This window comes from Corvus moneduloides, chromosome 6, assembly GCF_009650955.1.
Source record: "Corvus moneduloides isolate bCorMon1 chromosome 6, bCorMon1.pri, whole genome shotgun sequence".
Lineage (NCBI taxonomy): Eukaryota > Metazoa > Chordata > Aves > Passeriformes > Corvidae > Corvus > Corvus moneduloides.
The window spans coordinates 29,811,682-29,826,344 of record NC_045481.1 but is presented as its reverse complement, the minus strand read 5'-3'; the positions used below and the strand labels follow the sequence as shown (position 1 = coordinate 29,826,344).

Below are 14,663 nucleotides of genomic sequence, written 5' to 3'. Positions count from 1 at the left end.
GCTACCAGAAACCTCTGAAACTGCTTAAAATATCAATTAGTATTTTATTAGATATCTATTCTCTACACTTCTAAAGCCACCTGACTTGCCTCGTTAACAAGGTTACTTTTATACCCTGGATACTTGGCCAGAACACTGAAGATCTAACATAACACTACGTCTCCACGAAACAGATCTTTACACTGTTTATTTTTCTTCAGTCACTGTAAAAGTAAATAGTGAAGTACTTTTTGAGCCTGTAATCCCATGTCAACCCCTGTCAAAGCTAGCCACCATCACTAAAAAATGTTGCCACAATTCAGACTGCATGAGGGGACAGCAGACAAAAAGACAGTAACAGCTCAAATAGAAAAAGTATTAATGAAACAGACATCAAATACCATGCAGTGCTTCCAGATGATGCAAAGAACAGGCTGTAATGACGTGCTTATGAAGTGGAAGTTGGTGCTTTGGAGTTATTAGGGAAGTTACTGTTTATGTAAATTCATGTCATTACCCCAGTGGTAGCTGACCACTTCCATGGGGAACTAATTTTGAAATAAGTGAAAGCCATTTTTAATCTGAGACATTGCAATCCTGTGAGTACTGGATAGCACTCCTGCTCACTACCTGTGATGCCATGAAGATTTTTTGCCTCTTCTTTTATACCCATTACACCTTTTTTACAACTTCTGTATTCTTAGTGCTTTTTGCCTACATTCTTGGACTTGTTTGTTCAGCTAGGTGACTAAACATTTTAGAAGCTTCGTAGTTAGGGATCAGTGTGCCCCTGACCCCAGGGTCCTCTCCAGAACACATTCTGTAAACTAAGATAGAACCATCCAGGGGAAGGTTCCTTGGGGAGGGGGTCTCACTCGAGCCTCTCATTGGGGAATCTTTGATAGGTATGCTAATTAGCAAAACCTATAACGTTAGACCAGATCTTTTTGGGGTGTGCATTTTTGTGGGGTGCATTTTGATGCATATGACCTGGACGCGTGCACCTAAGGATCCTAAATAAATACCAAGGTAAAATCCCTTTTCCCCTTCTAACCGCGTATGACTCTTGTTAAGACCAGGAAAAGGCATCACCTGAAGTAGTGTGTATCTGTATGTTCATAGATGCCACGACTTGCAGCTGCAGTTTGATTTTCTCAGTCAAATATTATCCCTTCAGGAACATAATAATGTATCTTTTACTTTAAAAACCTAACATACGGAATCAGCAAACATTCATGCTTGAGCTTCTTCCATGACTGAGAGATGACAAACAAAACCCTATCATCTTTTCTTTAATTTATACACAGCAACAAATTGATGTTTTATGAAAATCATAGTATCAATTTAAAAAATGACATGGTGAAATTGATCTAAAAGAATGTTCAAAAATTAACTAAACATTCTGTCTTTCTACCTTATAGGACAAACGTACAACAACAATAGAAAAGAACTGACAAATAGTTATATTCAATCTACAACAAAACGCTGTCCAGATCAAAGTAGCTTCTGATCCACCAGAGATCTATTTCTCTTAAGAGGTTCATCAAGGTTGGGCATTGGGGACGTATGGTATTCAACATCTATGGATAACATGCATTCTAGCAAACTTACCTAGTAACTACAGTAATCAAACAGTTGGCAGTATTTGCCAACAAGACATTTTTGAGATTACAATCGTAGGGATCATATTTAAGCCTAAAAAGAGAGATGGCAGCAAAGTCAATTCGTATTGGATATGGTTCTTGTGCAAGTAGACCTCCTTTGAATCTAAGGGATTGCTTCTCTGTGTGTAGAAGAACTCTATAGTGTTATTCTTACAGGGTAATTAAAATTGCTTGTGCTTTGATAAAAAAAAAAAAATCAATAAAATTAGATATCCAAAAGAAAACATTAACAACTTGAGAATAAGCATTTCGTAGCAACTGTAAGTGAATTATCAGAATTCTTTTTAACCTACACAGCCTTTAGGTAGGGTGCTAACTTTAAGATACGATAATTATACTCTGTAATCTGCTTGGACAGGCAATGCTTTAACCTAGTTTCCACTATTTTTAATTACTAGAAAAAAAATTTATCACTATAGCAGAAAATAATTTTTATTCAATTTTGCTAGAATTCTATATAATTTTGCTTAGAGTGAAATATAAAAACCTAACTCAAAAATAATTGATGTTTTGAATAGAGAACTCAAATAATCCAAAGACAGTTTCCATCACAGTTAAAGTATTTAATGACAAAAATCAGGGTTTCCAGTAGTTAGTCAAGAGAGCAGGTCCCACCTTTTTTTTTTTTCTCCCCAGAATGGCACAAAATAATTTCTACATCTTTGAGAACTTCCAAGGAATTGGTTACAATAGATATTAGCAAGTATTACACTTCCGGCAAATCATAGCAAAACCTACCCACCTTTAAGATCAATTTTAAGAGCACACATTTTTGTTAATATTTCACATAATGCACAACTTTTGCTAGACACAAAAGTAGCCTTTTAAGACAAGAGTTTGCAGTACAGCAGTCAAGTCTAACAATACATTATTTTTATTCTGTTCAGAACTTTAAAAAGATAAAGAAACTATTAATATTGTTACAATTTACAAATACATTCTTTCATATGGAACATTAACCTGAATCATAGTATATGTTATGTACATGACTATCTAATAATACTAGGTTTGTATACACACTACAAGCTAAGTTCCAGAAGGAAACCGCAATGCTCTAAGATTTACCTTTGGATAAACATTTATACACCTTGATTTTTTATCTAAAAACTACCAAACCTTGTAGTTTAATGAACAGCAAGAACAAAGTAAACAGACAAACCACTTTTCCTTCATTCAGAAGACTAGGTTAATTAAAGTTCCCATAGTAAATGGCTTTTGATGGCTGAATTAAGTCCAGAGTTATGATAAAAAACAATACACTTAACTGGAAGATATAAAACAACCCAAAATGCTGAAAAACTCAAGTGAGACTAAAGCAATGTTTTAGTACAGTTCAACTCACAAGAGGTCTGGAACTTAGCAGTGCAATTGTGATCTTGTCCTATCCAGCTGATATTTATGAAAACACTTGAAAATCTATGCCTTTTAATCTGAATTTAGACAACTAATTCTTTTCAGGTTTATCTGACCTGGGTTTTAGACATTTCTTCCAATTATTTGCAAGCTTAGAGGCCTGGCTAGATGGCAGCAGTTCAGAATCTACTTCTTTCTCTTGAGAGAAAGACTTGTGAGGTTAGCAGCAGAAAATATGACAAGAAGATAGCTATGTGGTCAAAAATGTACTCCCTGACTGATTTATAATCCATCTTTTAAAAAAAAAAAATATATATATATATATATATATAGCCTAACATTTTGTATCTAGCAGAAGTTTAATTTCTAGTCAGGCACTGTTTTCCCGGTTAATTGCAGAAATACCCATAGTCACACTACAATAGCATTCAGACAATTCCAGGGCAAGCATTACTTACACATAGCTCAACGGAGTGTTCAGAACTTGTGTTGTTAATGAACCTGTTCTGATTTATAACAGAAGTGGCCAAATTCCATTTCAGTAGGTGCTTGATTTGGTAACTGTTGGAGCTGGTGCTAAATAGATCTAAATGATCACATGGTACTACACAAATGACCCATTCTCTCAACTCCCAATGTGAAATTAAATAAAAAGCTTCATACAAAACTATTTAAATTACAGGAAAAAAAAACCCAAAACAAAACAGATGTAAAGTTTGAATACAATCAGCTAATGAGACACTGTCCTTAGTTCAAATGAGAATACTTTCCTAAAGGCAAGCATCTTTTTACAAAATGGCTATTTCCATGAGGTTTTCCATTATTTCAGCTTGCAGTAAGTGAAATATTCTCAATTACTACAGTAGCTTTTATCGCTCTTACAAGCACTGCTCTGAGAATTTTAGACTGTTGTGTCATTAATAATGCAAAAATCATATTCTACAATGAATACAGTACATTCACATAATGCCAGCTTTTCTCTGGTAAGATGAGGGCAAAAATGAAGAGCAGGCATTTTCAGAAGATGAAGGCTGTACCTTCTGCAAGGATTGCTTTTCAAGCTTCCTGGTTTGAAAAAAAGAAAAAAGCAACATCTTTTTCTCCTTTTTTTATTCCTTTTCATTCTCAAAGCATGTTAGACCATCTTAAAAATGTTAAGAAAACAGCTGTGAAGGAAAAAGGTAACCTACTCATTTTGTAAGAGAAATACAGTGTGTATATTGCATATAGTGAGTATAGATGAAGTAGTCACCCTTCCAGTGATAACATATTGAAAGCTGAGACTCAAACTAGAAGTTGATTCTAGTGTACCAAGGCATGCTTTTTGAAAGCCTCTATATTAAAAATTAGACATAACTTGCTAACACAAAAGTCATTAAAATCAGAAAAATTTCTGAAGTATTTCAAAAATCTCTTACTGTAGAATTTATGAAAAACAGATGTCTTGAAAATAGTGCACTCTCATCTTCCCAGACCTTAGCATTCTCATTTTCATGGGCCTTTAGCCACACAAAAAAATCACAGGTAAAAATAAACGTTATTTTATAAGTTGTAGATTGTGTTTGAGGCACAGCTACGTGCGTATAGATGTAAAAATTACTTTTTTCCTCAATTTTGAAACCTCAAGCATACATTCTTTGTGTTTCAGTATACTATTCAAATAATCAGTCTGAAAGTGAAAATAGGAACGTGTAAAATGCTGATATGAATGAAATTCAGATATGCACTTCTGAATGCTGGTGCACATGCAACCCTTCCTACATTAGTTAGAAGAAACAATTTTTTCTGTTTCCTAGGACAAAGCAGTTTGTCCTCCACTATAGCTACAACCTCAAATGTTTAATTCTAACATCCATTCACATTCTGCTGATGCTACATTAAATGATGAAAATTGTACCCCTTCTTTGGATTTTATTTCCACACACATGTCCACAATCAGTTCAACAATTTTTTTTTGTACAACCATGGAGGAATATTACTATTTTAATCCTGATCAGCTTGTCATTTGGTCCTTTTTCAGTGTTTGCTTTCACTCCTGTAACAACTGAAATACAGGTAGAAAGTACTGCAGGACTGTGCAGCAATATCAAAAAAGAGGAACAAAAGTAAGTCAGAAAGGTAGAAACGCAACACTTTTTCCTGCACAGAAACTGAAAGAATGCATCTCCACTGAACAGGAAGGAAAAAGCACACAGAAGACTGGATCTCCTGTAAAAGTTGCTGATTGTAGTCTTTTCAGCTTCTCTTGAGAAGATTGCAACTTTGGGCAGTATCTCAGCATTTGTGCTTCATGGCAAGCTGAAAAAGAGAGAAAAAAATTAATTAAAGAGATGTCACCTATAACAACAGCTGTATCAACCTGATGTGGCTAGTCCAGATAAGAAGAGTTTAAGATTAATTCTCTGAAAGATGCCTGAAATCCATTAACTTCTTTGCATACAGATACACAGCCATTCCCTTTCCTGGGACATACAGACAAAGCCTCCCTTTGCCATGCCGAGGAGGCAGGATTTATCTGCTTTCACAGCTCTGTTTCCCAATGTTCCATTATTTTGCTATCCGTGAGGAACACTAGAGCAAGACACCAGAAACAAAAACATGCTTAAAAGAATAGTAATTTTGACCCAATGATTTTGATTGTTAACTACAATCAGAAATTCTAGACAAGTAATTTAAAACACCTATTCAGGAGCTCTGCCACTAAATAATGATGAAAAATAAAGGACTGATTGCATTTCAACCTCTGTGATTACTGATTATTTCCAATTCAAATAATTCAAAAATGGACTTAACTGGGAATGAGAGGGAGAAGAAAGAGATGAAGTGAGTTAAAACCTGTATAAAATGTGTAGACAAACTGACATTGCAAACCACGCAGAGAGCTTAGGGTTAGGTTCCATATAATCAAAAATTGCTTTCTGAAGATAATAGCATGCTAACAAAGATGAGATGAGTGAACCCTCTGGGAAATTACCTTGAAAACAGAACTGGTAGGGGCAGTTAAAATTCACTCATTTGCTACTGGTGAAATGATAACCAATAAATGACTCAAAAACTAAACTGACATAAACCTTTGATACTCAAGGACTTGGTTACAAATATGCTTTTTTAAAAAATTAATATTTGTATGGATATAATAGAAATGCATTTCAGCATGAAAGAACTTAAACCAACACCTTTCTTTCCTCAAACAGCAATTTTTTTTTTAAAATCTATCTTTGGTAGGCAACTCTGAGAAGTTTTTACTATTCAGAATTTATCATTTGAAGATCCTGTGCAGTCACCGACAAATGGAAGGGATTTTTTAGAGGCAAAGAAGGTGAAGAAGGTGTCACAAGCAGGATTTGATACATACCCTGAGCTAAGTTCAAGACTTTATACAGCTAAGTATAGACACATGCTTTCATTCAACAAACTCTGAACAGCCAAATATGTGACCATAACCTACTGAGTCTTACCCTGCTGAAATCTTACCTTATGTGCAGTTTCTGCAAACTGCTGAGCACTGTTTTTCAGCTCCTCTGTCTTCTCTTCTGCACGACCTAGCCTTTCACCACGCTCATTCAAGGCCTGACTTGCCTTCTGTACTGCGCTTGTCACACTGTCTGCTGCTGAATGGAGTATGCTGTTTCCTGCAACACCAAAAGAAGCCATTAGAGCACTCAAGTATATATATGTTTTGTATTAAATATAATTAATTTAATTTATAATGCTCTAGAGCTGATGTGCTATCTGGACTGGCTTCACTTCACTACAGCCTCGCTTCAGGTGGTTGTAGAGAAATATGAGATCGTCCTGAGCCTCCTCGAGACTAAACAAACCCAGCTCCCTCAGCTGTTCCTTGTAAGACAAGTTCTCTAGACCTCTCATGAGCCTTGTTGTCCTTCACTGGACACTCTCCAGTACTTCAGTAGCCTTTTTAAAGTGAGGGGCCCAAAACTGAACACAGTACTCAAGGTGTGGCCTCACCAATGCTGAGTCCAGAGGGATGGTCACTTCCCTAGTCCTGCTGGCCACACTACTTCTGATACAGGCCAAGATGCCATTGGCCTTCTTGGCCACCTGGGCCCACTGCTGGCTCACAACTAAGCCCACTGTTGACCAGCACCCCCAAGCCCCTTTCTGCTGGACAGCCACTCTTGCCCCAGCTAGTAGCGCTGCCTGGGATTGCTGAGACCCAAGTGCAGCACCTGGCACTTTGCCTTGCTGAACCTCGTGCTGTTGTCCTGATGGAGTCTGTCCAGATCCCTCTGCAGAGCCTTCCTTCCCTCGAGACATCAACACCCCCACCCATCTCAGTATCATCTGCAAATCTACTGAGGGTGGCCCCAGTCCCTATATCTAGAGAATCAGTTTAACAGTATCAACCCCAAAACTGAGCCCTGGGGAACACTGCTAGCGATGGGTCACCAACTGGATTTTAGTTCCATTCACCACAACTCTCTGGGCCTGGACATCCAGCCAGATTTTTATCCATCAAAGAGTCCATCCAAGCTGCAAGCAGGCAGCTGATCTAGGAGGATGGTGTGGGAGATGGTGTCAAGCACTTTACTGAAGTCTAGATAAACAACATCCACAGCCTTCCCCTCATATACTGAGCAAGTAATTTTGTCATAGAAGGACATCAGGGGAGTCAAGCAGTACCTTCCTTTCGTAAATCCATGTTGGTTGGACTTGATCCCTGGGTTATCCTGGCTGTCCTTTTTTCCACAGCATTAAAACCAAATACATAATACTTTAAAATGAATTATTCTCGTAAAGGTATGAAACAAATTCAACACAGCTGAAGTAAGCACTACAGCAAATCTGCTGTTAAAGTCTGCTGTTCTTAGAGACATACAAAGACAAGTGAAAACAGACACAAAGACACTGCTTTCATCATTAATCTGAGAAGTGTACTTCAGAAATATTCTCAGGGTAAAAAATCAAACCCAAACAACTTGAAGGGCTATTTTGCTACTAGTTTTTTGTAGTTTAGCCCCTGCCAGCAACCAAGCATCACACAGCTGCTTGCTCACTCTTCCACCAGTAGGACTTGGGAGAGAATTGGAAAGGTAAAAATTAGAAAATTGATGGGATAAGATACAGATAGTTTAGCAGGGAAAGCAAAAGCTATGCACTAAAGTAAAGTAAAACAAGGAATTAATTCACTGCTTCCCATGGGCAGGCAGGGGTTCAGCCATCCCCAGGAGAGCAGGCACCCATCACACAGTAACAGCTCAGCATGAAGATGCATGTTATTACTCCAAACTTCCTCCCCTTCCTCCTTCTTCCTCCCACTTTATGTATTAAGCATGACGCCATTCGGCCTGGAATACCCCTGTGGTCAGTTGTCCAAGCTGTGTCTCCTCCTCCCAGCCTCCCATGCACCCCCAGCTCCCTCGCCAGCATGGTCGTACGAAAAGTAGAAAAGGCTTGGTTCTGTGCAAGCCCAGCTCAGCAATAACGAAAACATCTCCATATTATCAACCCTGTGTTCAGCACAAGTCTAAAACATTGCCCCATACCAGCCACTGTGAAAAAAATTAACACAGCTGAAACTAGCACACAGTTTCATTAGAAAAAAGAACAAATGATCCTTTCAGACCCAGTTTTTAAATAATAATCCTTTCCTTAGAAAGGCCAAACAAACAATGAATAGTGAAACTAAAGGTTACTCTGAGTAGCCTGTGGAGCACAATACAAGCTGCATATGCAGGAATTCCTGAGATAAAGAAAACTGCCTTACAATTTTATTAAACTAAAACACAACTAGTGTTAAACTATGAAGGTGAGGAGAGACTTAAGAACCTACACACAGTGACTCACAGATGATGAGTCAAGATGAGAAATAACAATAAAAGAGCACCCTGGCCTCCTGTATATCAATATTGTTATATTTTTCACATCAGGAGTTAATAAAAAAAGGATGTATAGGATGTGGGACTGTTACAGGTTTGGGGATTTTTTCTATTGTTGCATTTAGAAAAGGAATATAGCAGCTGGCATTACTGTTGAAGAGATTAATACCTAACAATACCGTGAGCTGGAATTTTGCAGAGACAGAAATTATCTCTTCAAGTGGTCTCCCTTCAGATGCTGAGGTGTTTGATTGTAAAGCCAAACAACTTTATATACTGCACACATTCTTACTTTAAAATTTTTCAGTCAACTGCTATTTTGTTCATAATTTTTTTAAGGAGATTATTATTTTGGCTTCTGTTCAGGCAGCTTTTCCAATAAACACACGTACTGAGCAACACTACACTGGAAATAGTTTTCCTTTTTTGGTGGTGTGACTTAATGGCTTTAGCCTCTTGTACAGTGTTTGTTTTCTAGGATTGAGTTTTAAAAGCTCCCGAAACTGAATTAAATCTGTTGTTTACAAGATCACAAAGCCTCTGCTGAATTCAAGGGAAGCAGGCTACATGGACAACCTTATAAAACTAAGCACCTTCTGGAGTCTTAAAATGTGCTGGGGAGCAGAATTTAACATTGCTGACCTTCTGCCACATCAACCAACATGCCCTGAAGATGAACCACAGGATTTTTCTAAATAAAGGTATTTCTTGCAGATGACGTGTCAATACTATTGATTGAGCTTCTGCTTAAGTAGTGTTAATTATTATTGAGAAACATAATGCATTAACCTGCTACAATGGAGGCGTGGAACACAGTGTATCTGTCAACAGATTCCTATTTCTTCATCAGGTAAGTGACTTTTGAAAGTTCTGTGTTTGCTATTTAAGCAGCATATTAAAAATCATCAACTTCTGTTGCCACATAAACTAAAAATAAAGTTATGGCTCACAAGTAAGAATGAAGACTGAGTAAGAACTGGTCAAGGTCAGGATGAAATCAGTCAAGAGCAATGGTTGGAAAACATCAAAGGGAAAATGCAGCAGCTGACCTGAGAGTGACTGGCTGTGCCAGCCCTGTCCTCAGGGTAATCCAGGAGCTATACATTTTAGCACCATCCAAAACACCTAAGACTGGTATGACTATGTTTATGCCTGAACAGTTTTCTCTATTAATTATGCACATTACTCTCAGCTGTTTCAATCAACTACTGTCAATAAAAATCAACTTAAATGTCGTTCTTATAGACAGAATTTTACAAAAACCCCATCTCTTCTTCCACCATCCAGACTGTACTGAATCACTGAGAACAACGCTTTAGAATGAAGAAAGCGACCACAGGAAGCCCAAGAGGAAATTACAAGTTTTGCTAATCTGAAAGTTTCTCCCAGTCTGTCAAGGTTCGGGTGACTCCCACATATTAACTATACTGACCAATCAAAATCATGTATTTTGCTGGAAGAAAGAATTATGCCACAAAAAAAATAAGAGCTGTTCATTACTGCAACACAGCACTGAAGACATGAATGCAAATCTCTTCCACTGCTAAAATTGTCATGAAGCTGCTCACAATAAGGAACAACTTAGTCTGGAATGATTCCCAAGAAACACCACAATAATTATGAAAGATTAAGTGAAATCTAGGCATTTAACTCAGGAAGCTAAGGTATTTCAAAATCAATGTATTTAGACTGATGAAGTTTCAACCCATGGTGGCACTTCCCACATCGATAAGTTGCCTCTCCCTGCTGAGCACATTTGTTTTGTTAAAATCATCATTACCAGAGAGTTACATTTCCTAGACTAACACTATAGCTGATTATAAAGGTCCACAGGACAAACACATTCCTCCCCTCCTTCTTCATCCCTGTCACCTCCCAGCCAACTGTTAAACATTCTTTCAGGTATACTGGTGCTGTGCTGACAACCTTGGTTAAGAGCTCTTTTGAATAAAAGAGTAAAGAGCTACTAAAAAGACCCAAACAGAAAAAAAAATTTCTGACCTCTCTTAAACAGCCATGTGAAAAGCCTTATTAAACAGCTCGAGATAATAAGTAGAAGAATACAGAAGCAGTACTTCGGTGATTGTAATCCTATAAGATAATACACTCTTACAGCTTAATGGATTCCTGTATCACATGAGTGGAATGTTCTCTAGATAATTTCAATATTTAAATTATCATCCAGAAAGGATGTCTAAGCAATCTGAAAGACAGAACATTCATAAAAAGTAGAATCTTCACTGGATTTACAGTTCTGAAAACTTGGATCTGAACTTAAATCTGAACATCAACTTCTCAATTTATCAACCTTCATCTTACTTACCAACAACTTTCTATAGGAAAGCACAGCAAGTACCAGCTACCAGCAGCAAGCATTTGAAACATGTTGCAAACTTTTTATCAATATCATCATTAGTTTATGAGTCGAGGCAGTTGTATTTCATCTTAACTGTAGAGCTGGAGGATGTGATCTCTAGTGTTCATTCCCTGTAAAGCAACTGGGAGCCAGGCTAGCTTTCCTTGGCGTAGGTAGGATTTTCATAGATAAGGGCTTTTTTATTTTCTTGATCTGGTCTTAGTGCTAATAAATGTTCCAATTAAAAAAAAAAAAAAAAGGGGGTGTTATTTTTAGTTTTCCTAGCCAACCACATTCACACACTTTGGATTCTGCTAGGGTTCAGCATCACCACAGAGTTTGATGTCTCCACCTTCCTACATCAATACAGTATTAAAGTTTGAAGTTTAGTCAAAGTACTGAAATTAGAAATTAACTTTCCCTTTTACAGATTTCGTTTGTCCGTCACCCAGGACTGCTTTTTTTCCTTCTTTAAAAGAAACAGAAAAGCAATTCTGTTTTACATCTCCAGTAGTTCTGAAGAATATACAGAACAAGCATTAAGAGCTGAATGGACAGGTCACAAATGTTGTTCAGATAAACTTATATTCTCCCATTAATGTTCTTATATGCTGGCATTGATGCCAGGACAGGATGTTACTGTATAATGTGTATTGGTTATAAATTAAGGAAATACCTAACTAGGATCAATTTCATATTAACACAACCTTTACCTGCTTTCCAAACTGAACAATGTATTTAAACTTGAAAACTTTAAATTCTAATATGCGTATAAGCTTAATGCTAAGTTAGTATTAATATTTTAAATAATAATTCGTATTTATAATTAATGACAGCCAAACCAACCAGAAACTTTCAGTATCAGTAACTATAACAAAGCACAGAACTCCAATCTGGCTGGGTAAACATTAAAACCTAACAACTTGATACAGAAAAAAAAAAACAAACCCAAATCCCATTTCTATGGCAAAGAGCAATATTCTGCATCTTGAAGATAACACCTCATTTAGACCTTCAATCTTCAGAAAGGCAAATATATTGGTTGATGCTTTCTACATTACCTTGCCTCAGAGTTATACAGAGCAAAAAAAGGAATCAACCTTTATAATGATAAATGTCCCGTCTCAATTTATGTATCCTTACAGATTTTGCAAGAACATAATGTACTTTTTTTTTTTTTTTTTACAAGATTCCCCTTTTAGAAAGTTAATTTAGAGCTCTGATTATATGCCAAATTTCTACGGAAAAAGATCTCAACTATTCTTATCCATTCTAATCTCAACACATGGCTTTTATGCTTAAGATCACTAAAATACATCCAGTTAAATAAAATTGCAAAGCAGAACTAATCTTGACATGAATATGCAGGGCATAAAAGAAAGTACCTGAAATGGTCTTTGGCAGCAGAAAATTAGTTTCTAATATTTTAACCTCTAGAATGACCATAACGGAGTATTTGGTATACGTTGGCAAGAAATACCTAAATAAACTAAATAAACTAAAAATTTGTTGTTTCTGTATGGGAAGATGGCTAAATCCGATTGGTCATTTCAAACCAGCAAAACACCACCAAAATAACATCTATTGCAGATTAAAGAAATAAAAAATTAAGTTTTTGTGGATTTTTTAAGGGGGTTTTTTTGGGTCAAATTCATTTTCATCAGAATTAATTTACGAGTGAACGTCTGCAAGAATAGTATGTTCAAATACACACTTTTTTCAATGTCTATCAGGTAAAAACTGAAACAAACAACTGCCAGGTGTTTGACAGGAGGGAGGGCAACGATTGTCTTTTTTCCCATGCTAACTCACAGAATCATAAAATGGCCTGGGTTGAAAGGGACGTTAAAGATGATCTGGTTTCAAACCCCACCATGGACAGGGATGCTACCCACTAGATCAGGATGCTCAGGGTACTTCCTAACACAAGTTTTATTTCATCTCCTTTAGTCAGTAATTAATCTTGCTCAGTATGGTAAACACCACTATGTGCTTAGCAGGTCTCCAGTGTGCTAAGCCAAGATGAGTAATATTGTATGGAAAAATTACTCATTACCATTCTCGCACTGGCATTTTATTCTTGGAGGAAAAAAGAATGACTCATTAATAACTGCTGCGAGGTGTCCTACAGAAAAGGTTACAAGGGTAAAGAAGTCATCATTTTGGGTTTCCAAGAATATTTTGATTAATTCAGCAGAACAACTGTTAAATACCAATGCATATAGATAGGACAAAGCTTAAAACCAAATGCATTTCTAATATGCATCTAAAGGTGGCAGCAAATGTTTGTTCTTTATTGTAAGCCCAGAATTAATCTTTGAAGAGCTTCATATGCTGTATCTCAAGGTTCTATCCAGAAATGAGAGTCAACTGCATCCTCAATGTCAGTTTAATGTTATATCAAGAATCAAGCTGTTCTAATGAATACAACCTCTAAGGGACAAAATTTCTGCACACCAGCCATCTCCAACTTTGCTTTTCATATTACTGATGTAAAAGCAAAACATGGCCACCAAATAACAACGTAACACAAAGATACTCCAAATCAAGACACATCCCAATATCAGAATCTGTATGTTATAAAGGTACATAAGGGGAAAATATTTCCTACCTCAGTCAATAAAAGCCCTCTAGCCCTTTCTTCTCCACCATAACATCCAGAATGCACGTAAACTATGGAGAGGGCTCACCTAAATTCTAAACAAAAGACAATCTTGAAATACTTAATATAAGACACTAGTAGGAGGAATCTTGTTACAGCGTGCCTAAACTTGAATTTGTTCTTTTGTTCCCAGAATTAGCACCCACACCTTCAGTCAGTTCTCATTATTGCTGTAAGTACTGATGCCATTAATCAAGTCAGAGAAAACAGTCTAGCCTATTCAACTCTGCAGACTATACTAACATGACACTCAAATGAAAATAAGGCAAAAAATGATTCTGCAGAAGAAGAGTCAGTGGCAGGGCTCTGGTCTAAAGGGGCAAGTGTGTGTGTGTGTCTGTGTGTGTGTGTGAGAGAGAAAGGAGGTACAAGGAGGAAGGCCATGAAGAGGGTCTGGAGTTCCACAAGAACACCTTTATTTACTTAAAGCTAAGCTCCTAAGCACTTCCTGCAGAAACAGGAGCAGCATGACTTTCACTCTCTTCACTCTTATCCTTTAGGAAGGAATAAGGTTCAATAACGTAGGTAGGCTTGTAAACAAGCCCTTCGAGTTCCTTCATCTTCAGTTCCACTTGGGAAAAAGTGTTCTTTGGTGGCAATTTATTTTTGAAAATATGTATTAGCTACAAGATATACATTACACATATATTATAATTATCTGTATAATGACTTTAAAAAGCATGTGTGTGTATGCATATACATATTCTAATAATTTCTTTTTTAAAAAATTTTGTAGAGTATTAGAAGTTAAACTGGCTAACCATCCAAAAGAAAAAGTATTACTTTTCACAGAAAGTTCACAAGAATAT

General features: G+C 36.8%; 1 protein-coding gene across 4 annotated transcripts in view; it reads right to left on the bottom strand.

Annotated features, from left to right (window-relative positions):
• Positions 1-2,185: 2,185 nt before the first annotated feature.
• The window catches only part of STXBP6 (syntaxin binding protein 6), a 94,890-nt gene continuing 82,412 nt past the window's right edge, over positions 2,186-14,663 (bottom strand). For all 4 annotated transcript variants that reach the window (XM_032112412.1, XM_032112411.1, XM_032112410.1 and 1 more), the window contains 2 exons: positions 6,471-6,628; positions 2,186-5,294 (listed from right to left, as the gene is read on the bottom strand). In XM_032112412.1, the coding sequence (XP_031968303.1) occupies positions 5,271-5,294; positions 6,471-6,628 (182 nt within the window). In that variant the 3' untranslated portion in view covers positions 2,186-5,270. The remainder of the gene's footprint in view (positions 5,295-6,470; positions 6,629-14,663) is intronic.